This window comes from Littorina saxatilis, linkage group LG1 (genome assembly GCF_037325665.1).
Source record: "Littorina saxatilis isolate snail1 linkage group LG1, US_GU_Lsax_2.0, whole genome shotgun sequence".
Lineage (NCBI taxonomy): Eukaryota > Metazoa > Mollusca > Gastropoda > Littorinimorpha > Littorinidae > Littorina > Littorina saxatilis.
The window spans coordinates 80,765,419-80,790,242 of record NC_090245.1 but is presented as its reverse complement, the minus strand read 5'-3'; the positions used below and the strand labels follow the sequence as shown (position 1 = coordinate 80,790,242).

Genomic DNA, 24,824 nt, shown 5'->3' with positions numbered 1-24,824 from the left:
TAACAGTAAGCGCTCCAAATGCATATGACATGTGCAACAGGAGTAAGTGCGAGTTAAGCAGAGCCAATCTCCTGGCATCTGAGAGAAGTAATAGAAGTAACATGCATTGAAATAAACAAACTTTCATTCTCTTGATAGGAAGAGAGATGGAACACTCACGTTGTCCTCACAGGCTGTGTACCATCTCTGTGCGAAAGCAACACAGCCCTGGAGCCCAAGCACCTTGTCTCCACCTGAAAGTACAGCAACAGCAAGCGTCAAGTCACTTGCTTTTCACAACACAACAAATCTAATGTAAAAGCTGTGTACAAAACTAACTCTGTGTACTAAATAGCATAGAAATATTCACTATCTTTGCAGCGAATTGTTAAGTGACACACTTTTCCCCAGCTGTTTTTTCGTTCTGCCTTTCTTTTTGGGACAATTCCATCCCTAACTAAGCTCAGTGCATAGTTACACAACCAGTTCAAGACTTTCCGCTTCATCCATTTTGACACAAAGTTCAACTTCTTTTAACTTTCACTGGAGTAAACAGACCGTGTCTGCATCAAAACCTATTCAATATAAACATCACTGCCTCTAACTCATTTCCTCCCGTGGCATGAAAAGTACATGTAACTACGTCAATTTCAAACCTGAACAAATCGTAGCAAAGTAACTACGACAAGTTTTCCAAAATCATAAATGGTCAAACATCGCAGAAATCCAGTAGAAATGAAAACAGATATGAGTCACAGGTAGCATTATGTACAGCGGGTGTTTCAGGGATCTGAATATGGGAGGTCGAGCAGGCGATATTGGGCGCTCTGGGGTGAAAAGAGCTAACGTCAACCTACCCATGGGCAGTTCTCTGACAACCCAGTTGGCGCAGGCAAGGGCCATCTCACAGCTGCGCACACAGCTCAGCAAGTGTTGCACCTGTTCCAACATCTGTAGACTGGCCTCGCTCACTTTCCAACTCCTGACCGTTGTCGGCTTGCTCTTGTCTCGCCCTGCTCCGCCGCCTTTGATGGTGGGAATGCTTGGGGCTGAGGTGGTGTTGGCAACGTGGCGACGAACTATGTTCTGCCCTGCCATCATGTAGACCTCGTCTGTTGAAAGCTGTTCAGAGATTGAGAAAGGTTTACATTGTAGAAAAGCGCCAGCATCACATCGCAAACCTTTTACCTAAGTGCTGTTTCTGCTTTTGATTTGTGATGAGTGCGACCGTAAACTGGCTAAACACACACGCATGCACACACACACACGTCTTGAAAGAAAAAGTGGCAAGTTTGTACCGATACTCACCTCCAACAGTTCAGCTATTTTCAGCCACTTGGGCACGGTTTCCGCATCTAATTCTGCAGCTATTGACAAACATACAAGACATCTGAATAAGTGAATCATTCTGTGTATAATTTGATCCACATGCTGACCTTTAGTCAAAGTAGAGCAGGTTATATGAAAGTAATGACTACCCTGAAACCAGCTGAAGCTTCCGAGGCCTAGACTACCGAAAAACAACAGTCATAAACTCTTCCCACAATGTCTTTCAGTACGATTGGTGATGGATACAGTTGACAATCTGAATGAATTGTTGAAGAACGCTATTTTAAGATCTCAGAAACAAAGGGACATAAGCGCTCAATATGTGTGACAAGATGTCCATTCAAGGGTTCTCTAAGGTGCCAGGAGATTGGTTTCACATAACTCTCGCTTACTCTTGTTGCTCATGTCGTGTTCATTTAGACAGCTTACTTCTCAGATGTTAGTTGATGTTGTGTATTAAGATCATACTAGAAACGCTTACAAAAACCGCTTAAGCAGAAAGCACTAACTGATGATTTTCCATGGTTCTCCTGTCAGCAACAAGTGAAGTGGAACTCGCTGTTTTGATCCATGTGGCAGCATGTCTCCAATGTCTCCACACTGTCAAACACATGCAAACGAGTTTCTCAAATATAATAAGCACATGTTTTGAAATTTCTACTTCATTGTAAGATCCTACTTGTGTAAGCAAGCCGCTCGAGAAGTAAAAAAAAAAAAAGCAGAGAGCACAGGCAAAGAGAAAACTTACCCAAGCAAAGGTCTTAACTACAAGACCTACCCAAATGATCATTATCTTCTCAACCACAAACAAGATGGCACACTTTCTTAATTTTCTTTTTGTTTTCCTGCTAGAGTTGGCACAACAAAACAATTTTCATTATAGGAGAAAATCAGGAAAGCTTTCGATAAAGGATTTCTGTCACCATTTCATCCCAAAACAAAACACTTATAAGTACAACTCTTAACGTGAAAGTGGCCTGCATACATAAGATGTAAAGTTAAATGTTCACAACAGCTGTGAGATTTATTCATAGTTAGACTTACTTCTTCTGTGCTTTCAGGAGCCACACTGACGCTGGTCAGCTCATACTCTGACGGAGGGTTGCGGCGTGTGTATACTTTCAGGTAAGACACCAGCTTTAAGCCCTGGAAAACATTTGCCAGTCTGAGATGAAAATCTACATCGCCATTCAACAATTGAAACTCTCAGGAAGGTCAGTTAATCAATCAAGCGGTCATTCTATTTTAATTTCAAGCCAAACACAGAGTATCACCAGCTTCAGGCCCTGAAAGAGCATAATCAAGACTGTAGTGAATATCCAAATCTTCAGCCAAACAGCCACTCCTCCAACACTCAAGAAAGTCAATCAATCCATCAATCTTTAAACCAATTTCAGAGTTTATACCACCAAAGGTCTTTCCCTGTGACTCTCTTTCGCAAATTAAATATCTGAAAAAAAGTCAGAAAACAAAAACTCTCTCACCTTCTCATACACTGGGCTGGTGTCGAGTCTGTTGATCTCTCCCAGAAGAAACTCAATGACCTCATAGTTGTAGGGGCTAGTCTGTAAACAGACATAAAAATGTAATGTAATGCATCCAGTCCTTACAATGGTCAGTGCATATAGCAACAGTCTTTATATGAAGTCTCATATCGCGCGCGTATCTCCAGACTCGGACTCAAGGCGCAGGGATCTATTTATGCCGTGTGAGATGGAATTTTTTACACAATACATCACGCATTCACATCGACCAGCAGATCGCAGCCATTTCGGCGCATATCGTACTTTTCACGGCCTATTATTCCAAGTCACACGGGTATTTTGGTGGACATTTTTATCTATGCCTATACAATTTTGCCAGGAAAGACCCTTTTGTCAATCGTTGGATCTTTAACGTGCACACCCCAATGTAGTGTACACGAAGGGACCTCGGTTTTTGGTCTCATCTGAAAGACTAGCACTTGAACCCACCACCTAGGTTAGGAAAGGGGGGAGAAAATTGCTAACGCCCTGACCCAGGGTCAAACTCGCAACCTCTCGCTTCCGAGCGCAAGTGCGTTACCACTCGGCCACCCAGCCCTATATAGTCTTTAACATACTTTACATTAACAGAAAACACACGGCATCTGTCGCAAACATTACATCTGCTTCATGTCTGGTGGTAATGCAGAAGATAGAGAAAAGCTGAGACTAAGGGTAAAGCGCTGACTGTCAAAATTGTACTCAACAATATACGAGTGCACTACAAATACATGTACAACATGAAATATACACTATAGATCTTCGCTCTTGCAATTCTTCTCTTTTCTTCTATCTCCATAAAAAATGAAGATCTACTATTAATTTTATCGGCAAGAAAGAAACAATTTCACTTGCGATCCCCCCACACTCCACGAAAAAAAAAAGTTAACAAGGCTGGCCGGCCATACAGACAAACACTACTCATTACTTTGTTTCACTGATTACTGAGGAGAGCCCAAAAAGGGGAAGGTTTTACCATGTTTGGCTTTTTGCAATAGGAACGCTACTTTTCCCCTGCACCAAGGTTTAGCAGTAGAACTGAATAAGAAAACTTGATATCGAGATCTGAGAAACAAAGGGAAGTCAGCGCTGTAAATGCCCACAACATGTGCATTAGAGTTAGTGAGAATTATGTGGACCCAATCTCCTGGCACCTGAGAGAGAATAAGAAGCATTGAAATGAACAAGCAACTTTCATCCTCTTTTTACATTTAGTCAATTTTGACTAAATGTTTTAACATCGACAGGGAATCAAGACGAGGTGTGTGAGTGAGTGAGTGAGTGAGTGAGTGAGTGAGTGAGTGAGTGTGTGTGAGTGTGTGCGCGTGTGTAATTGTATGTATGTATGTGGACAGCATATCCGGGAAGACTACCGAACATATCTTTATGAAACTTCGCAAACAAAGTTCTCCTAGATAATATCCCCCGCATGTTTTTTTCCATTTTTTCGATAAATGTTTTTGATGACGTCATATGGAGAAAGAGCAAAAGACAACGTAATGAACCACCTGCTTGTAAATAGACTTGAGCTTGTCTAAGCAGGCAGCCCTGTCCCTAGCCTCGACAGCAGCCACTGCAGCCTTTGCCCGTGACAGTTGTGTTGCTCCCTGGCACGTCTTGAGTAGCTCCTCCATGAACACCATCAGGCCATCGTCCGCCTCCATCCGGAAATCTCTGTCAGCACAGGAAGACATCAAAACATTTAAATCCCCCGAAAGCGGCGTATGGCTGCGTACATGGCGGGGTAAAAATGGTCATACATCTAAAAAGACACTCGTGCAAAAAACATGAGTGTACATGGAAGTTTCAGCCCATGAACGCAGAAGAAGAAGAAGAAGAAAACAATGAAAGTAATCATGAACAGTGTTCTGTGAAAAACAAGAATAAAAAATAAATATGAGAGGAACGGCCATCACAAAATTCTGAACACACTGACAGTTGGCATAAAATTGTAAGCATAAAGCCCGAAATTAATTGGACGAAGTAGACTACGTGAAGTCTACTTCACGAAGCTCGCTGCACAAAGCTTTTGCGCTGAAATTTCGTGAAGTCAACTTGGGCTCAATTCAGTACTTCTTTGTTCATGGGCTGAAACTCCATTTTTTTTATGTGTATGACCATTCTTACCCTGCCTGCATGGTATTTTTGTGTTTCTATAACCCACCCAACTCTGAAATGGATTACAGGATCTTTTCCGTGCGCACTTTGTCTTGTGCTTGTGTGTACACACGAAGGGGGAAAAGGCACTAGCTTGTCTGCACATAAGTTGACCTGGGAGATCGGAAAAATGTCCACCCTTAATCCACCAGGCGCAGCCGGGATTTGAACCCACGACCTTCTGCATGGGTGGCCGGCCAGCGTCTTATCTACTAGGCCACTGTGCCCGTCAATACAGAACAGCCTTAAAGAGACGAAAGACACTGTAAACTTGTTCCAATTAAACGAATTGAATTTTCAAAATAGTCCAAATGTAATTTTCCACAACAGCAGTTTCTTACTCACACAGCAAAATCAGCCACCATTTTGACGTCGGCCTCTTTGCAATGAGCCATGGCTGCAATGACCTCCTGCTTGGACGACACCCCTCCCTGAAACGCTTCCTTGAAGCTGATCTGCAAGACGCGATCAACAAAATAACAGCAACAGAGAAACAAGAAGGGCAAAGCCCATACGACTCACATGCTTGACCTTCTGCTTTACACATTTTTCCTACCAAAATACATGTGACCTTGACCCAAGGTCAAGGTCATCCAAGGTCATGCAACACAAAGCTGTTGATTCAAGACATAGGAAGTACAATGGTGCTTATTGGCTCTTTCTACCATGAGATATGGTCACTTTTAGTGGTTCACTACCTTATTTTGGTCACATTTCATAAGGGTCAAAGTGACCTTGACCTTGATCATATGGGACCAAATGTGTCTCATGATGAAAGCATAACATGTGCCCCACATAATTTTTAAGTTTGAAACAGTTATCTTCCATAGTTCAGGGTCAAGGTCACTTCAAAATATGTATACAATCCAACTTTGAAGAGCTCCTGTGACCTTGACCTTGAAGCAAGGTAAACCAAACTGGTATCAAAAGATGGGGCTTACTTTGCCCTATATATCATATATATAGGTGAGGTATTCAATCTCAAAAACTTCAGAGAAAATGGGAAAAATGGGAAAAATAGCTGTTTTTTAGACAACATTTATGGCCCCTGCGACCTTGACCTTGAAGCAAGGTCAAGATGCTATGTATGTTTTTTGGGGCCTTGTCATCATACACCATCTTGCCAAATTTGGTACTGATAGACTGAATAGTGTCCAAGAAATATTCAACGTTAAAGTTTTCCGGACGGACGGACGGACGGACGGACGACTCGGGTGAGTACATAGACTCACTTTTGCTTCGCATGTGAGTCAAAAAGCTCATTTAAAAATGCAAGCAGTCTTTTTTATTTTCAACTCTGTTTTAGGGATAAAACAAGATTGCAGAATGTATGGACCATTTCATAATTCAATACATTCAGATGTGTTTAGTGTTATCAATTATTCAATGTTCCATCAACTATTACCAAAAATCAAAGACGAAAAAAAAAAGACTGACAAAATTCCAGCTTTAGTTGGCGTGAAACAAGAGCGTACCTTGAGTTTGGCGAGTCGTACGCCCCAAGCAGCACCAGTTTCCAGGTCCTGACAGTAGGAAATCAACTTGCTCTCTCTTAACAGGTTACCCAGTGCCACACCTACACTTGCAATTGCCTGTTGGGGGAAGAAAAAATAAAAGAGATGGTCACAATAATGTCAATAATTGTGCTGTACTGTTGTTGATATTTCTTCTTTTTCTTTTTAGTTCATGGGCTGAAACTCCCAAAGTTCACTCATGTTTTTGCACGAGTGGGTTTTTAGGTGTATGGACGTTTTTACCTTGCCATTCAGGTGAAACATCTGTGATTTTGAAAGCAAGAGATATGTTCAAGCCTTCAATAATTATTAACCGCTAAGCATGAAAAGTATATAGTGTTGTTCTCAGGCCTCAGTCTTAGGTCAGTGGTGCACACTTTTCTTGATCTGACGCATTGTTCTGACCCCTGGCCTGTCGACCGTCCAATAGTTTAGACACATAGGTGGTCTTAGCCAGGACCTTTGGACCTATACATCTTTTCAATCCAAGTCCGACTGACCTATATTCCTCTGAGTCTGTGAACAACACTGTGCAGACAATCCATGGCTTTCACAGGAAATAGCCCTGCAGAAGTGATGTCACACACTGACAGAAGAGTGAACACTTGAGAGATTCATTCAGTGTAACAATGAACCTTAATCAGGGCTAAATCCAGAGACTGACCAAGCTACACATAACTAACCAAGTTAGCCTTACCCCCAGTTTGCGGAAGTTGAAGTTGCAAGTGGTAATGCTCTTCTTGAGACAGTCCATGCTGACTTTGCGTGGGAGAGACAGCAGGCAGGCCAGCGCCATCTTGTGGTCCACCCGATGAGCACTCAGTACCTACAGATGAGAACATTTATCAAAGACTGAATAGTACCAATCACATGTTCTATAAAAAGCGTGACAAGCTTACAAGCCAACCATTCACAAGACATATGTTACATAACTATCTGGTAATTATTTTATATTCATCAAATTGAAGTGGGATACCATACACCAAGAATTGGTTCAGATTAGTCACAAATGAATAAATAAAAATAAAAACAATGAACAAGCCAACACCTGAAAAATCCTAAGGGAAACAAAGAAATGCATGATATTGTCATCCCTGATTCATATTTCATCTACCTCGGTACCCAGCATGAGTGTGAACATGAGTTGAAAATTTTCATCTAAATTTTAATTTGATTATATACTTACCCAACTCACATACAGCAATTTACTTCAGTTTAGTGCTAGGACGCTGAATAGCATCGCCTTGGTAACAAGGGGAGGTCACCCTAAAAAAGAGCTACCTTGACCCCTTAACAGGACAAAGTCACACGTGACTTCCTGACCTTGCCGCCATCTTTGAATCATTCAATCGAAAGCGAACATAGAAAAATTTCCCTCTTTTTTAGGAAAAAACCCCCATAAAAACCCCAAAAGCGGGGCAGGCGGGCGGGTATCAACTATGTGAGTTGGGTAAGTATATAATCAAATTAAAATTTAGATGAAAATTTTCAATTAAATTACATTCTTATCCCAACTCACATACAGCAGAATGCTAATGAAGGAGGTGGGAAAACAAAATTCCACTTGTCCAGCAGCGACAATGGCTGGTAGGGAGCTACTGCCACCATGACGAGTGCTGGCCACATCTCGCAGGTAAAAGTTGATGAAAACGCCCTGCGATTTCCAGTAGGCAGCGTCTAAGACCTCCGCCAGCACGCCTGAGCGGAGGACTGCCAGAGAAGTAGCCCAGGCTCTGGCTTCATGAGTTCTTGACAACTTCATAGGAAGGACAGAATGCCCAATCCCAACTTGTCTGTGCCACCACGCATACGCTTGTTTAATAAGCGTAGAGACCCATCTTACCAAAGTGACCCGCGACAAGTCCTTGCTCCTTTCAGTGTTAACTGAGATGAAGAGCAGTTTTAGGTCCCTAGACCTAAAAGGCGTGGTACGGGATAAGTAGCTGGTAAGAGAACGAACAGGACAATTGACCATATCAGGGTCACCAGACGCAAGAATCCTACTTAAAGGAGAAATGCGAATAACAAAGGAGGACAGACCTTGTTTTTGGTTTTGGCAAGGAACTCCGGCCGAAAACTTAAAACAAAAGAGCCATAGCTCTCAAAAGAAATATCCTTAGCCAGGCCTGAAAGAGCGTGCACCTCACCGCCTCCACGGGCAGAGGCTAACAAAACGAGGAACAAGGCTTTACGAGTCAAGTTAGCTAAGCTCGCTGAAGCTAAAGGTTCGAAATCCGAAGAGGCTAGAAACTTGAGTACCAAAAAATAAGTACCACGCGGGAAGAGGGGACTTAGCCCTCGTAAAACCAATCGCTGCCCCCTTAAGAACACTAGCAATTACACCGCCCAGGTTAATGCTATGCCCTAATTGCTTCAGAGTAGAAGAAAAGGCTGAGCGCCTGACTCTCAAAAAAGAAGGAGCCGAGCCCTGAGCAGCCAAACACGAGAGATGATTTGCTACATGCATAGAGCGAGGTGAAGTAGCAGTAACTCCATTCTCCGAGCACCACTTTGTCCAAGCTGACCAGTGCGACGCATAAACAGTGCTGGTCGATTCCCTGTGGGCCTTTCAGACAAAGCCTAAAGTAGCGTCTGAGGAGCCAGAACGGCGCAGCGACCTAGAAAGAAGGGAGGGCCGTCTGCGAGGCGAAGGAGGACGGGGAACCAATGTTGGCTGGGCCACCAAGGGGCCACCAACACCAAGCAAGGCTGTCCCAGCTCCGCCTTCCTGAGAACCTTTCCCAAGAAATGAAACGGGGGGAAAGCATAGACTATCAGACGCGACCAGTTTACTTCGAGGGCGTCTGTTTCCCACGCCTCTGGGTCTGGAAAGGGGGAGACAAAGACCTGAAGCCTGCAGGAGAATCTTGTCACAACCAGATCGACTGTAGGCTTGCTGAAATGCGACCCAGACGTTGTAGGACCTGATGAGTCAGAGTCTACTCCGTGTGCATCGTCGCGACGGGCGACTGAGGTAGTCCGCAAGAACGTTAAGTTGGCCTGGGATGTACTTCGCGGACAACAGAATAAGGTGCTGGCTGCCCCAGGCAAGAATCTGACCTGACCTGACAGAAAGAGCGAGAGACAAAGTGCCTCCCTGTTTGTCAATATAGGCCGCCATGGTCGTGTTGTCTGTGCGAACCCCAATTTGTTCGTTCCTGACCATAGACAGAAACGATTGGAGTCCCAGGAAAACAGCCTCTAACTCTAGGGCATTAAACGTGCCCCCCACTCTGCGTCTCGTTCCACAGACCTGACGCAGTGTGAACAGAAAGATGGGCACCCCAGCCCTCCATAGACGCGTCTGTGAACAGAAACTCGTCCGGGGGGGGCAAACAAGATTGGCACTCCCTGTGAAATCCCAGGGAGCAGCCACTGCCTCGTTGTGTGCCGAAACCAGCTTTCAAGAGAGACTACCGTCTCCCAGCCCTGAAGAGAAGGCTTCCACAGCGAACTCAGGGCAGCCTGAAATGGCCGCTTGTGGACTCTGCCTAAGGGCACAAGAGTGGCCATCGATTCCATTTGGCCAAGAAGAGAGGTCAGAACACTTACAGCCGCTCTCTTTAACAAGGACAGAGTACAAAACAGACTTTGCAACCTGTCCACCCTTCTCTGTGAAGGGCGTACCAGCCAATCGACGGTGTATGTCTTTGCGTGTGGAAGAAAAACAACCCCAATGCTAAAAACGTCTGTGCCAAACCTAGGCTTAACCACATGATGGTGTTTAGTTCTTTCCGTAACCTCTTAGAAAGAAAAGCTGAAACTAAGGAATTCCTGCGAGTCCTTTGTGCTGCGCAGCGAAAGTCACTGACAGAAGCCACTGCCTCAAGAGGTAGGCTTAGCCGGAAAAGTTCCGACTGAGAGGTTACGAGCAATGGCTCAGTGAGCCTAAAAATCTAGTCAGAATGTGAGCCCATAATTTGGACATGTTCTGGCGCCTTGTCAGAAACCAAAGCTTATGACCCTGATGAGAAAAGCGCTATTCCGTAAGCCGTAAAAGCTAAGATAGTTTTAACAGCCTGCCTTGTTTTTCGCCACAGAGGCAAAAAACAAAAATTGAGGCCTTAGCAACTTCACCCTAGAAAGTGAAAAAAAGAAGGGCAAAGCCCATACGACTCACATGCTTGACCTTGACCTTTACATGACCTTGACCTTCAGGGTCAAGGTCAAATAACTAAACCTAGCAATGACATCATACACTAAGAACTGCTTTACACATTTTTCCTACCAAAATACATGTGACCTTGACCCAAGGTCAAGGTCATCCAAGGTCATGCAACACAAAGCTGTTAATTCAAGACATAGGAAGTACAATGGTGCTTATTGGCTCTTTCTACCTTGAGATATGGTCACTTTTAGTGGTTCACTACCTTATTTTGGTCACATTTCATAAGGGTCAAAGTGACCTTGACCTTGATCATATGTGACCAAATGTGTCTCATGATGAAAGCATAACATGTGCCCCACATAATTTTTAAGTTTGAAACAGTTATCTTCCATAGTTCAGGGTCAAGGTCACTTCAAAATATGTATACAATCCAACTTTGAAGAGCTCCTGTGACCTTGAACTTGAAGCAAGGTAAACCAAACTGGTATCAAAAGATGGGGCTTACTTTGCTTTATATATCATATATAGGTGAGGTATTCAATCTCAAAAACTTCAGAGAAAATGTAAAAAATGTGAACAATAGCTGTTTTTTAGACAACATTTATGGCCCCTGCGACCTTGACCTTGAAGCAAGGTCAAGATGCTATGTATGTTTTTTGGGGCCTTGTCACCATTCACCATCTTGCCAAATTTGGTACTGATAGACTGAATAGTGTCCAAGAAATATCCAACGTTAAAGTTTTCCGGACGGCCGGACGGACGGACGTCCGGACGGACGGACGGACGGACGGACGGACGACTCGGGTGAGTACATAGACTCACTTTTGCTTCGCATGTGAGTCAAAAATAAGAGGTATGCCGCACCAAAGATGGGCGTACATACCGCGAAGCTGCCTAAGGCAGAGGGTTTAACCCAATGTTTGTTTGCTTAGCTTCGTATCTTGCCCAAATAAAGGCCAAATGTGGCCAGCCGACGCAGATCACGCTTCTCCCAGAAGATGAACCACAAAAAGCAAAGAGCAAAGAGCGGAGTAGATCCGCCTCTTGTTTGCAACCTGAGCCAAGCAATGTGCCAAGAAAAGCGCTGGGAGGCTCCGCTGTTCAAAAGACTTTAGCCAAAGTAGCTAGCAGCGACATGACATCCTTCTCCCGTGCGTCACGACGAAACTCGAAGTTAACAAGAGCAGAGAAGATAGAGCTCTATAAAAAATCTTGCAAAGTTCCCGAAACAGAGGATAACTCGAAAAGATCATGTGCTTATTCCCCCAGAGACAAGAAAGAGAACTCAGTATAACAAACTGTTCTACTGTAGCCGTCTTCCCTACCAGAATAGTGACAACTTTCTCTACCGCATCGTCACGAAACCTGAATGGGTCTAATGACGACGCGATCAATCTCGACAGAGATCTCTGCAAAGTCTCAGAGAGAGACGATAACTCAAGCAAGCGTAAGCCAGTTACTCCAAAGACAAAAGAGAATTCTCCGAAAACGGGACTACCCTGTCTCTGCTGTATCATCTTGCCTAAGGACTGCAAGTTCCGGAAAAGTGGAACGAGGCAAGGCAAACGAGCCAATCAAATTGACTGAATTATGCAGCAGTGTAAACTTCTTAGCCAAACCAGCAGGCAAAGCTGAGGCTAAAAACAAAGAAGCACGGTAAGGCTGCGCTGAAACAGGAGCCAGACCTTGTGCTGTTAACCACGGTACAGCGTGAAACGCACCGCCATACTGCCCAGTAGTCAGTAGCATAGACAGCTCAAACGCTACCAACGGGAATTTCCGCAAACGGAACTGCTGTTCCCAGTCCTTCGCAGAACGGGAATCCCCCAAAGCGGAAGGAGGTTGGGCAACAAACCTACAAGTGCTGCCGCACCCTCCTCAAACTACCGTGAAGTAACTTCCGCCGCCAAAGCCAGTGCTAGCGGAAGTTCAACCAGTACACGGAAGTTGGCATCTTCGTCAACATGAACAGAAGCACCAAAATCCGACTCATAATCCCGCACATCCGTGCAACAAGGCAACGAACTTCCGCCCTGACTACAATAGTCAGGCGAAGCGTCACCCAGAAGAGACGACACACAAGGGATGCGATACCCAAGCAGTGTGTCCCTAGGGACTGCTTTCCTGCCCAGCGGGCGGAAGCGGGGAATGTCACCCCCTCCTCAAAATACCGTGAAGCCACTTCCTCCGCTAAAGCCAGAGCTTGCGGAAGCTTAGTCGGTATGCGGAAGTTGACATCTTCGTCCCCCTGGACGGAAGTGCCAAAATCCGACTCGTAGTCCCTCACTTCCGTGAAGTCAGGCAAGACACTTCCGCCGTGACTACCATAGTCCGACGAAGTGTCGCCCGGAAGAGACGCCCACGAGGGATTTTATACCCAAGCGGTACGTCTCTAGGGACTGCTTCCTGCCTGTAAGGCGGAAGCGGGGAAAGCTGTGAAAGCTGTGCTGCCGCACCCACCGCTCCTCTAGGGAGTGTAGGAGGACGCACTTCCCCTGTTCGGTCAGAGACCGAACGCGTGTCTGGGCTTTTCCCTCGATCTAGACGTTCACTCGATCGGAACGACGTAGACCGAGGGCCTAAGCTTTCGCGCACACGAACCGGTGTGGCTACTCTCTCCAAACACGCACTTCGTTTTGGCCGGAGAACCCGGTTACTGGCGAAGTATAAATACCTTGATCGTCGTCAGTCCAAGAGGCCTGGGAACGCAGCAGGGAAACACCACGGCTGCCCTCAAACGAGGCGTGAACGTCAGCGGACGTAAAAGTGGAGAAAGGCGGAACACACACCCTGGCAAGGGAACGCACACCTCCCACACCGGAAGGCAAAGACACATCTCAGCCTTGGTAGACGAAAACTCGGCTGAAAGAGAGGATATCTGAGCACTCAAGGAGTGCAAAATAGCATAAACATCCTGCTTCTCGCTAACAGGGCCTGAACCGGACAAGACCGGTGAAGCAGCTGAAGGCAAACTAGGCATAGCCGAAGAATTAGGTAAGTCTATCGCACATCAAACGAGGATTTAGTCAAGGATCTGTGACTTTAATCAAAGCTTAACATGCCGAACTCTACGACTTACGAGAAGGCTTCTTTGTGGGAGAAGGCTCGGCCACCAACTTAGCATCTTTATTCTTTCCTTATCCGACATGGCGAACGGAAAAAATGTAAACAAAGCTAAGTATTCGACCAAACCTAAGTCACAAAACGATAACAAACGACAAAAAAGCTCACCCAAACACACAGTAGGAGCAGAGGGACCGTGTGCAAGTACCAAGGCAGGGTCTGACAAAGGCAGAAGTCAGACAAACCGGCTGAAAGCCGGAGCAAAATCAAAACACGTCTGTAGACACGGATCGCTGAAGATGGAATGATTCAAAGATGGCGGCAAGGTCAGGAAGTCACGTGTGACTTTGTCCTGTTAAGGGGTCAAGGTAGCTCTTTTTTAGGGTGACCTCCCCTTGTTGGTTTAAGCGTGTTTATTCAAATTCACATACACACGTTTCAAACAATAACAACATTGAGAACGTTAACAAGCAGATTGCTTATGGACACGTTCTTGAACTTATAATCAATACACATTCAGATAGCAAAACATGGCGAACAAGTGATAGCTTCAACACTTATCTTGATAATCTTTAATTATATTTTATACAAATAGGGTAAAGAGAGAGAGAGAGAGAGAGAGAGAGAGAGAGAGAGAGAGAGAGAGAGAGAGAGAGAGAGAGAGAGAGAGAGAGGGAGAGGGAGAGAGAGAGAGGGAGGGAGAGAATGCCTGGCTACATCAATTGCACAGTTAATATAATATCAGCCGAAGCGATTAGTTAACATAACATAGTCTTGTACAACAGAGAATATTTTCGTGTTCAAAGATATAGTTAAATCAGTATTTCCAAACAAGAGTGTTTTGCAGTCCAGAACGTGTGTTGGCAGACTATTGAATAAAATGGTTCTATGTTCTTTAAATTTTGGACAGTGTAATAAGAAATGTTCAGAATCTTCCGGGCATGCTCCACACGTACATTCTAAATTATCAGAGAGGTGTCGGTTAACTAAGTCTTGTTGCAAATCGCTCATGTTTAATCTCAACCTGCTGTGAAGTACCTGTCCCTGGCGGTTGCCTAGATAATAATACGGTGGAACAACAACATCTCCATCGGTCAAATACCTTTTAAATTCACCAACTGACTGCGTTTGTTGTATATTTTCTGGAAGATTATTCCACAAAGCTGTCGTTGAAGGAAAAAATGAAGATTTATATAACTTACTTCTGCACAATGGAAACTTACGTTCAAGAGGGCGTCGTCTGTGGTAAGGATTTACATCGGAAACCAGGACCGGCAGTTTGGAATATAAATATTCTGGGGTTAAACGATTTACAATTTTATAATACAGCAAAAGTTTATGACGACGTCGCCTTTCTTTCAGGGGCACAAAACCCGATTCGTTATACAGTTTTTGGTGGCTTGTGCCACGTACTGCACCTACAATGATTCGGATTGCATCGAGATGCAATGTCTCCAACTCGTCTGCCAAACACTGTGTACAGTTTTCCCAGATAACGTCCGCATAATCAAACAATGGTAACATAAAGGATTTATATATAACTTCAAGTGATTTTCTGTTTAAACGATGCTTGAATAAACCAAAACACGCAATTGACTTTCTACATTTAGCAATTAGACTTTTTATGTGGGAATCCCATTTACAATTACCTTGTAGAATGACGCCAAGGTGCTTGTGATTTTCAACATCAACTAAGTGTGCATCTTCGAAATACAATGGTGGAAGTAAAACATTTTGTTGCCTACAAATGTCCAACAATTCTGTCTTTTGACAATTAAAAGTGACTTTCCATTTAGAAGCCCATGTGCGAATTTTATCCAAATCAGAATTCAAAATCTCTGCTCGTACATCATCGTTATCTAAACTTAAGTACATACTCGTATCGTCTGCAAAGAGTTTCAACACTGATTCAAGACCAACACCAATATCGTTAATATAAATGAGAAATAAAAGAGGTCCTAAGACAGAACCCTGAGGGACACCAGCAGAAGGGGTAGCATAACTTGATTTGGTTCCTTTCAATACTACTGCTTGTCTGCGATCGCTCAAGTAATGTTCAAACCAAACAAGCAAGGGACCTCTTATACCTATCGCCTCAAGCTTGTGGAGCAGACCGCGATGCCAGACTTTATCAAAAGCTTTGGATACATCAAAAAATATTGCCTGTGACATAATGTTTTTATCAAGTGCAACACAAAAATCATCATATATACTCAATAGTTGATAAACAGTCGAATCACCAGCAATAAAACCAGATTGGCAGTGTGTAATCAAATCATAATTTTTCAAATAACCAAACACACGGATTTGTATACATTTTTCAAGCACCTTCCCAATACAACTCAGCAAAGAGATTGGACGGTAGTTGGAACAAGCACTCCTATCGCCTTTCTTAAAAATGGGCGTAATGTGAGCAGTTTTCCAGACAACTGGAAAAACACCCTCAGACAAGGATCTGTTAAAGAGAACTGTAAGCGGTGGAACGATAACAGGTAATCCATCTACAAGCAATTTATTATGTATTCCGTCAGGGCCCACGGCCTTGGATAAATTTAAATTCCTTAACACTTGGACAACTTCAGCTTCTGTTAATTCAAAAGTCGATAAAGATGTATTACACCAATTTGCCTCGGGCAGGGGATCGTCTGGATTTTCAACTTTAGACTGGCTTTCAAAATAATTATTAAACAAAATCGTTTTTTCACAAATGTTATCAATAATTTTTCCATTATCTTCTAGCGGTGGAATTTCGTTACATGCAACACCTTTTTTCTTCAAGAAGGAATTAACAAGTTGCCACCAATTTTTGCTTCCGAAGTTCTGTTTACAATTTATCCTCTCATCAAGTTCTAGAAAATAATCTCTTTTTCTTTTACGAATTTCATCTGTATACTGATTTCTAGTCAGGCGGAATAATGCCCACTGCTCAGGTGTATTTAAGCGCTTAGCAACTTGATGTATACAATTTTTTGCGTTTCGTAATTGTAAAATATGTTCAGTCATCCATGGGGCATCATCTTCACGTACTGTTATTATCTTAACAGGCATACATGTTTTTGCAACACGGAATAAATGTTCAGAAAACAAGGCAGCAGCTTCGTCAATGGACGCATTTAAAACTGTTCAAAAGATCAATTTTGTTCAATTCAAACAAAAATGTATCAACATCTAACTTGGCATAATTATATATAGTCCTTTTGAACTGACCTTTTTTTAGTCTCTGTGACGTTAATTTTACACATGGCACAGAATGGTCACTACAAATGGGGGGTAACACTACGACTTCACTGATTAAGTTTATACTCGTGGTCAGGATCAGATCGATGCATGAGGATTTAGTTTCTGTAATACGTGTGGGTTCAGTAACGAGCTGGTGCAGATTGTTTTTTTGTATTAAATTAAGAAAGTGGGGAGATGGATTATTCAAAAAATCTTCGTTAAAGTCTCCAAGAATTAGAAATTTATGTGGTGTTCTCATTACTTGCTTTACAGATTCGTCAACCAAGTGCCAATAATCAATCCGAGAGTCTGGTGGTCGGTAAAATGAACCAACCAGCACAGTTTCTTGCAATAATTTAGTTTCTACCCAGACTGCTTCAAGGCCTGGAATTAACAAATCAGGCCTTGGTTTGCAAATAAAATCGTTTTTCACATAAACAGCTACCCCTCCATATCCATCTGGCCTATCAAGACGCACTGGGGGATGAAATCCTTTGAGGCATAAACTGTCGTTTGATATCGAGTCACACAACCAAGTTTCTGACAAAGTCACAATATCGTGCTCTTTAACTTCACATTGTAAAATATCAAGGCGATGCTATTCAGCGTCCTAGCACTAAACTGAAGTAAATTGCTGTATGTGAGTTGGGATAAGAATGTAATTTAATCTGTATGATTGGCATCTGCTGTGTCAGATCGATGTATGCTGGCATTCATGGAAAGGTAGTCATATGGGTACACCTGTGGACACTCAGGTGCTAACACTCTTGTCTACATGCTGAAAACCATGTTCAAATATAGAAATGAAGTTAGTATCTTACCTTGAGCAACTGTGCAGACATTAGATTGCGGAAGAGCTGCACTGCTGCTTTCTCCGCTGCTTGCATCACTGAACGCTGTACATTCAGCCACGTCTGCATCTGGTACACACAGTGCATTAAGCCCACACTTTACTATAAATACATAGTCATATGTCAAGTTCACTTTGGTTTTAGGTTTGGATCAACATCACATAGCACCACATCATATCTTATCTGTGCTAAATGAAATGTTCAGACTTCTGTTTCCACCATGAAAGTAGGATAAGGAGAAGGGTAAGATGATGATGAAGAAATGGAACTCTGACTTTGAAAAGGGTGTTTACCAACCTCTATTCACCTTCAATTAATCCTTTATCATCGTTATAGAGCTTTAAATAACCCATTGCATGTGTCTCTTAGTACCAAGTATGGCACTTAGTCTTCCTTATCTCAAATTTGCTGGAAAACGTTTCCAAAGGGGTTACTGCTAGCATACAAGCCTTAACTGTGCTTTAACCCTTTAAGGCCTGTCCATTCTACTTCTTGATTTTTAGCACACTTTTGTACTACTACCAGCCACACAAAATATTACAGTCGAACCCACTTAAAACGAACACGCTAGTTACGAATTTTGACTTATAACGAATTAGTTTTAAGTTCCCAACTGAATACCTCTTTCTTCATGCTTAAAAAAAATGCTTAAAACGAATTCTTTATAACGAATTTACGCTTATAACGAGCACTTTTTGGATTCCCAAGCATGCATAATGTCTGTAATTTACTCACGCTTATGACGAAATCTTTAAACTCGTCCCGAGATCGACATATCATGGGAATTTGAGAAGTTTGAATACACGTGTGTCAAAGTCTTCCCTTGCGTCGACTGCTTGAACCATTGCTCAACCGATCACTGAATAAAGTTAAACTGATTACACTGTACTCACAAAACAATTTCAAATTTAGAATCAAAGTGATTGATAGCTCAGACACTGAACATGAATGACTGACTGACGTTTATTTCCTTCGCGAATACCAAAAACGAAACATCGAACGGAAGCCATTTCCAAAAAATATAGATGCCAGAGTGGTTTCCCTTGGACAAGGGAAACCACACTCTCAACGTTTGCGTTCGCCGGTTCGCGATAGTTTATCAGTCAGTCAGTGCTTTCGATTTGGATTTGAACATCATGTTGCAACAAACAAACAAAAAACTAAATTGGCCAAGGTTTGCTACCCGTCGCCAAGGTAAGTGATTCCGGACAAATGATAGGAACACCGCGAATGTGGACAGTGTCAGTGTGTGCGCGTGTGTGTGACCAAAAACGTAACAACTGGATGAAACATCTGTGTTCTCACTCTCACTCAAACTCAACAATCATCACTCAACATGAGACACACATGAACATGTACCTGAATATGTCACTTTATTGTCTAAACGTGAAGCAGCATGAAAGTTGCGAAAGAAACAAATTGAAACACCATAAAATGTACAAGACTTAAAAAAAAAAAATTAAAAAAAAATTTAAAAAAATCGATCAATTTTCTTAATACGAATTTTGGTTAAGACGAACTTTTTTTCCGATCCCCAGTGATTCGTCTTAAGCGAGTTCGACTGTAGTTTCGTCCATCCGCTGCTTATATCTCTTGAACCAACTGACTTGCTTTAAAAAAAAATTTAAATTTATGAGATGAAAATTTTATTTCATTTGACAAGTAAATTCAAGTGACATCCAGGCTGAGTAAGATATGCTGTTGCTAAATTGCAAAGTGGAGCTGTGAGGGTTAATCAACCAGCCTTTATGTACCTCAGTGGACTCGGGGAATCCCATGTCGTGCTGAAGCAAGGCCTGCTGCAGGGCAGTAGTGGTGAAGATCAGGTATCTCAGTGCTAATTGCAGGTGGCTGTTCTCTCTCAGGTGAGCGATCACAGGCTGAAGGAGGCTGACTGTGTTCTGCGCTGACACGCTGTTCTCCTCATCCTCCTCTATGTCTTCGTCGCCTGTTATCACTGTTTGTACAGGGTATGGTGAAACTATCATACCAAGGAATTCTTATTTGAAAAAAACAAACAAAAACAAACTTGTTTCTCTTTTTTTTCAGCTGGTAAGGAACCTGTCTAAAATATTGTTTGGGGTGTGTGTGCGTGTGTGTGCGTCTGTGCGCGCGCGTCTGTGCGTGTGTGTGTGTGCGCGTGTGTGCCCATGCATATTTCAATAACTTCAATTTTTAAAAAGATATTGCTACACTCTAAAGCACAAGCATTGTGTGTGTCATTGCCTTGCACCTCTCCATATGTGCATCCATTCCATGGTAAAGAAAACTTTTGCTTTAAGATCACCATTCACTTTCAGAAAAGCATATCAACCTTCTACAACAGCAGTGGTGGCAGCAAGAGAGGAGGCCGCCAGGGGCAGAGCAATGGATGAACTCATGACGAGCGCCTCGTCGGTGTATACAGTGTCCAGTGTGTAGATCTGCAGGGGTTCTCGGCACTTGGGTCCAGGCTCTGACGCATCCATCTGTCAGTGAAAAAGCTTGGCATTTACCATTTTGCAAAGAATGATGGCACAGTGGTACCTGGGTCCAGGCTCTGACGCATCAATCTGTCAGTGGAAAAGCTTGGCATTTACCATTTTGCAAAGAATGATGGCACAGTGGTACCTGGGTCCAGGCTCTGACGCATCAATCTGTCAGTGGAAAAGCTTGGCATTTACCATTTTGCAAAGAAAGATGGCACAGTGGTACCTGGGTCCAGGCTCTGACGCATCAATCTGTCAGTGCAAAAGCTTGGCAATTAGCATTTTGCAAAGAATGATGGCACAGTGGTACCTGGGTCCAGGCTCTGACGCATCAATCTGTCAGTGGAAAAGCTTGGCATTTAGCATTTTGCACAGAATGATGGTACAGTGGTACCTAAAACGTGAGGCCCTTGTGATCAGGACACCTCCGCGAAAGGACACTTTCTGTTGTCCCTATGTCTAAACCAAAAAATAAATGTCGTTAATGGACAACTGCAACACATGAACACTTTTGGCTGCTCCCAAGGGTGTCCTTTCATTGCAGGCAAAACTGTATATATCTCGTGCAGCTAACAACTTAGCCTGCAACGTACGTGTGTTTATGTTCACTGAACAGTGAACTCTGTACCTAACAAATCACTAGCAATGCATGTACACAAACCGTGTCTCATATATGCCTCATCAAAATGATTCCATTCATGAATGAAATCACCAGTGCCACCAACAATACTAGAGAAGCAATTGATGATGAACTTTTACAGTGCAAAGACGTTATTGTATCTTTAGCAAACATTGTAATGGCATGTTCCCTTCATGCTTCTTACAGAATCATAATTTCTGTCCACTTTCAACGCTTTGGTATTGCCAAAACCCTGCAATCCGAGAACATCTATATCTTACAGTGCTGACAAAAGAGAAGAAAACAAATTGCAAATGAGCACTATCTATTGTATAAAGCCCCGAATTCACATATTCTGTACATGCCATAGATGTTGCTAGAATTTCTCTTCTCAGGTGAATTTGTCAAAATGGCCAGTTTCTGTGATTTTCTGAAGTTTAAAAAAACTCCTTTACATCTCCTTTCCCCGACAAAGGAAAAAGTTTGGCAAATCTACCCAAATCTTGCCATTGAAAGAAATGTTGGCGTTTGACACCAAACGACATCCATGAGAGTTAAACCAAAAATATTTTAAACTTTATTTGTACGATGGAACCTCCAAAAATCTCACAAAAACAGGTTTTCAAAAGGAGGGAGTCTTAAAATGGAGGTAAGTTTACAGAGTTTATGAACAGAAAATCTAACAAGAAGGGCAAAGCCCATACGACTCACATGCTTTACACATTTTTCCTACCAAAATACATGTGACCTTGACCCAAGGTCAAGGTCATCCAAGGTCATACAACACAAAGCTGTTAATTCAAGACATAGGAAGTACAATGGTGCTTATTGGCTCTTTCTACCATGAGATATGGTCACTTTTAGTGGTTCACTACCTTATTTTGGTCACATTTCATAAGGGTCAAAGTGACCTTGACCTTGATCATATGTGACCAAATGTGTCTCATGATGAAAGCATAACATGTGCCCCACATAATTTTTAAGTTTGAAACAGTTATCTTCCATAGTTCAGGGTCAAGGTCACTTCAAAATATGTATACAATCCCACTTTGAAGCGCTCCTGTGACCTTGACCTTGAAGCAAGGTAAACCAAACTGGTATCAAAAGATGGGGCTTACTTTGCCCTATATATCATATATAGGTGAGGTATTGAATCTCAAAAACTTCAGAGAAAATGGGAAAAATGTGAAAAATAGCTGTTTTTTAGGCAACATTTATGGCCCCTGCGACCTTGACCTTGAAGCAAGGTCAAGATGCTATGTATGTTTTTTGGGGCCTTGTCATCATACACCATCTTGCCAAATTTGGTACTGATAGACTGAATAGTGTCCAAGAAATATCCAACGTTAAAGTTTTCCGGACGGACGGACGGACGGACGTCCGGACGGACGGACGGACGACTCGGGTGAGTACATAGACTCACTTTTGCTTCGCATGTGAGTCAAAAAATCAAGGTCTTGAAAAAGAGGAATTTTTCAATTTGGGGGGGGGGGGGGTGTGTGTCTTAAATGGGGGGGGGGGAGGGGGGGGGGGGTTCCACTGTAGTCTATGAGTGTCATACCTGCAGTGACGTTGTCTCTGTGGCTTCACACTGAGAGCTCACTTGCTGCCATAGTCTGGTCGCTTTACTCAGCTCTATACACGACACAAGAATCTCTGCAGAGGAAATAAGACAAGACAAAAATTAAGCAGAATAATTTAAATTGTAATTCAATCGAGTTGGCGTTTTAATGAAACAGATCCTGTGATTGGTCAGAATGCCCCAACTCATTAAAAATTACCGGTCATTAATTGTCGATAACCACTCGCTAAAAAAGCCATTAACAACCTGCTGGCAAGGCGCATTGATACAACCTCAACTAGTCTCGGTTAGCTTTGAGGGTCATTTTACAAGTAGGAAATATGAAGTACATGTACCAACGAAATACCGAGACCATAAGGTATGCGAAGTGATGACGTCGAATACGTGACGTAAGTTGATGCATGAATTCTTTCGGACTACGTCAGTCAATTCCAAAGATCGCTTTTGTGATGAAAAGAATTTGTTTTGAGTTTGCTGTCCAGAAACCCGTCAAAAAAGAAGGGAAAATGTATGTGAAAGAAAACAAAACAGGAGGAGAGTGATACGATAGGAATACAGAGACAGATTTCTTGGGACTTGACCCTTGCAGGTAGGTGGACTGAAAGTAGTGTGTGAACAGAACAGAACCAATTGTTTACCATCGCATGAAAGCAGGAAAGAGATCGTCGTCAGATTGAATTACAATAACATTAACACGCTTCCATTTGAAACTTCTCGGTCTTCATCGTGGATTGACGCCTTCCCAAAGTCTAATTGAAGCCCTTCGTCGATTCGCTCCGTCGGGCTTCAATTAGCTTTGGTCGAGCGTCAATCCACGATGACGACCTCGAAGTTTCAAATGGAAGCATGTTGACGTGTAATTAACCTACAGTATCAAAATGACACACAAAATTGATCTAGAACAGAGAGCCAAAATCATGCAAGAAGAAAGATTAAGTGAAACATACAACATTTTTATCTAGAACAGAAACATACAAAAATGTCAGGTTGATTACTAATCTATACAATTTTCATTTGCATACAAAATATACCTAAACCAAAAACAGACAGAAAAGCTTTTACTGAAATGGAATCAAAAGTTTATTATCATAGTAAAAGAGAGAAAGCCTTTTTTTCTTACACAAGCGCAAATCTCTTCTGATACATATGTGTAAGATTAACATCATTCCCCTGTCTACCAAATTCAACACACTATGATGATAATTACCTGGATCACACATGACCACAGCACGATCGGCAAGCTTTTGCAAGATGAGAGAAAGACAGCGTCTTTGCTCATGATTTGTGGACATATCGGGATTGTCATCGTCATCATCCTCGTTCTGACCTTGACCTTGTTGTTGAAGCAGAGCACTGACCACACGACGCAACACTCTACCCACCTCCTTGCTGGGTTCAGCTTGCAGCAGTTCTCTGAGAACGCAACAGGACAAATGATAAACATGATAGTTGCTTTTTGAACAAGCAAAAGAAAATGCTCAACACTTTCAGAATGAACAAATTTACATCAAAAAAGGGTAGCTCCTGCCTCTTCAATCTAGCTTACAGAACAACACGAAAAACAAGATGCTCAACAGTTTCAGAATGAAAACATTGACATCAAAGAAGGGTAGCTCCTGCCACTTCAATCTAGCTTTCAGCACATGCAAACACGTGCCAGCACACACACACCCACACACACACACACACACACACACACATTCTCTCTCTCTCTCTCACATCTTTACTGCATTAAGACAATACTGACCTGCAAAGGAAGAGGACAGCTTCCAAGTTACCTGCCCTTCCCTCAATAACAGCAAGCTCCTCTTGTACAACTTCTCGCTGTAGCTGAAGCAACTCCGCCAGTCTGTGGACACAACACACAAACACTGTCAAACCTACCAATGAACACCTTTTCAGAAACCATCCATCATTAACAAAAAAAAGCTACAGAAAAACTACCATGTGGCCACAATCTAGGAATAGCAAGCACACACTCACTCACAAACACATCCAGGGCAACACAAATTATAATAAAAAACTAAAAACTAAAAATGATTACAAAAAAACCTAACTTTCTTGTGCAGAAAATATGAGGACTGACATAAGCAGAAAAAAAGTACTCTACCTGTATAACGCTGTACAATGTCCAGCTCCCTGAAAAGGAGACAGAGAGAAGTCATTATTGCTAGTCAAGACTTGCACTCAACAGTTTTAATTGCCAAAACAACTTGGTTTTTTTTGTTTCTTTCCAAGCCAACTTTTTAAAACTTGAAAACTTGACACACAAAGGAGCAAATGAGGTGTCATACACAGCAGCCACAAGTCCTACGTTCTGACGTGATCACAGTACAACAGACAGTGAAGGAGTTAAAAAAAAAATGGACGGGTAACACTGTACAATTTTCAAGGTCACACGAGGAAATATTT

At 42.7% G+C, this 24,824-nt stretch overlaps 1 protein-coding gene and 1 long non-coding RNA gene across 2 annotated transcripts in view; one reads left to right on the top strand and one right to left on the bottom strand.

The window, feature by feature from the left end:
* LOC138981189 (uncharacterized) overlaps nt 1-19,744 on the top strand; it is a 34,639-nt gene extending 14,895 nt beyond the window's left edge. Inside the window, exons 2-3 of the long non-coding RNA XR_011460584.1 lie at nt 2,370-2,522; nt 19,609-19,744. This is a non-coding gene — a long non-coding RNA (uncharacterized lncRNA). The remainder of the gene's footprint in view (nt 1-2,369; nt 2,523-19,608) is intronic.
* The window catches only part of LOC138981183 (kinetochore-associated protein 1-like), a 107,756-nt gene that overhangs the window by 29,562 nt on the left and 53,370 nt on the right, over nt 1-24,824 (bottom strand). The window contains exons 32-48 of the mRNA XM_070354020.1: nt 24,523-24,551; nt 24,160-24,261; nt 23,620-23,825; nt 22,392-22,486; nt 20,058-20,211; nt 19,498-19,700; nt 17,714-17,812; nt 7,200-7,328; nt 6,464-6,580; nt 5,334-5,443; nt 4,340-4,505; nt 2,793-2,873; nt 2,353-2,454; nt 1,818-1,908; nt 1,288-1,346; nt 837-1,101; nt 160-233 (exon numbers count right to left, since the gene is read on the bottom strand). Of these exons, the coding sequence (XP_070210121.1) occupies nt 160-233; nt 837-1,101; nt 1,288-1,346; nt 1,818-1,908; nt 2,353-2,454; nt 2,793-2,873; nt 4,340-4,505; nt 5,334-5,443; nt 6,464-6,580; nt 7,200-7,328; nt 17,714-17,812; nt 19,498-19,700; nt 20,058-20,211; nt 22,392-22,486; nt 23,620-23,825; nt 24,160-24,261; nt 24,523-24,551 (2,082 nt within the window). The remainder of the gene's footprint in view (nt 1-159; nt 234-836; nt 1,102-1,287; nt 1,347-1,817; nt 1,909-2,352; nt 2,455-2,792; nt 2,874-4,339; nt 4,506-5,333; nt 5,444-6,463; nt 6,581-7,199; nt 7,329-17,713; nt 17,813-19,497; nt 19,701-20,057; nt 20,212-22,391; nt 22,487-23,619; nt 23,826-24,159; nt 24,262-24,522; nt 24,552-24,824) is intronic.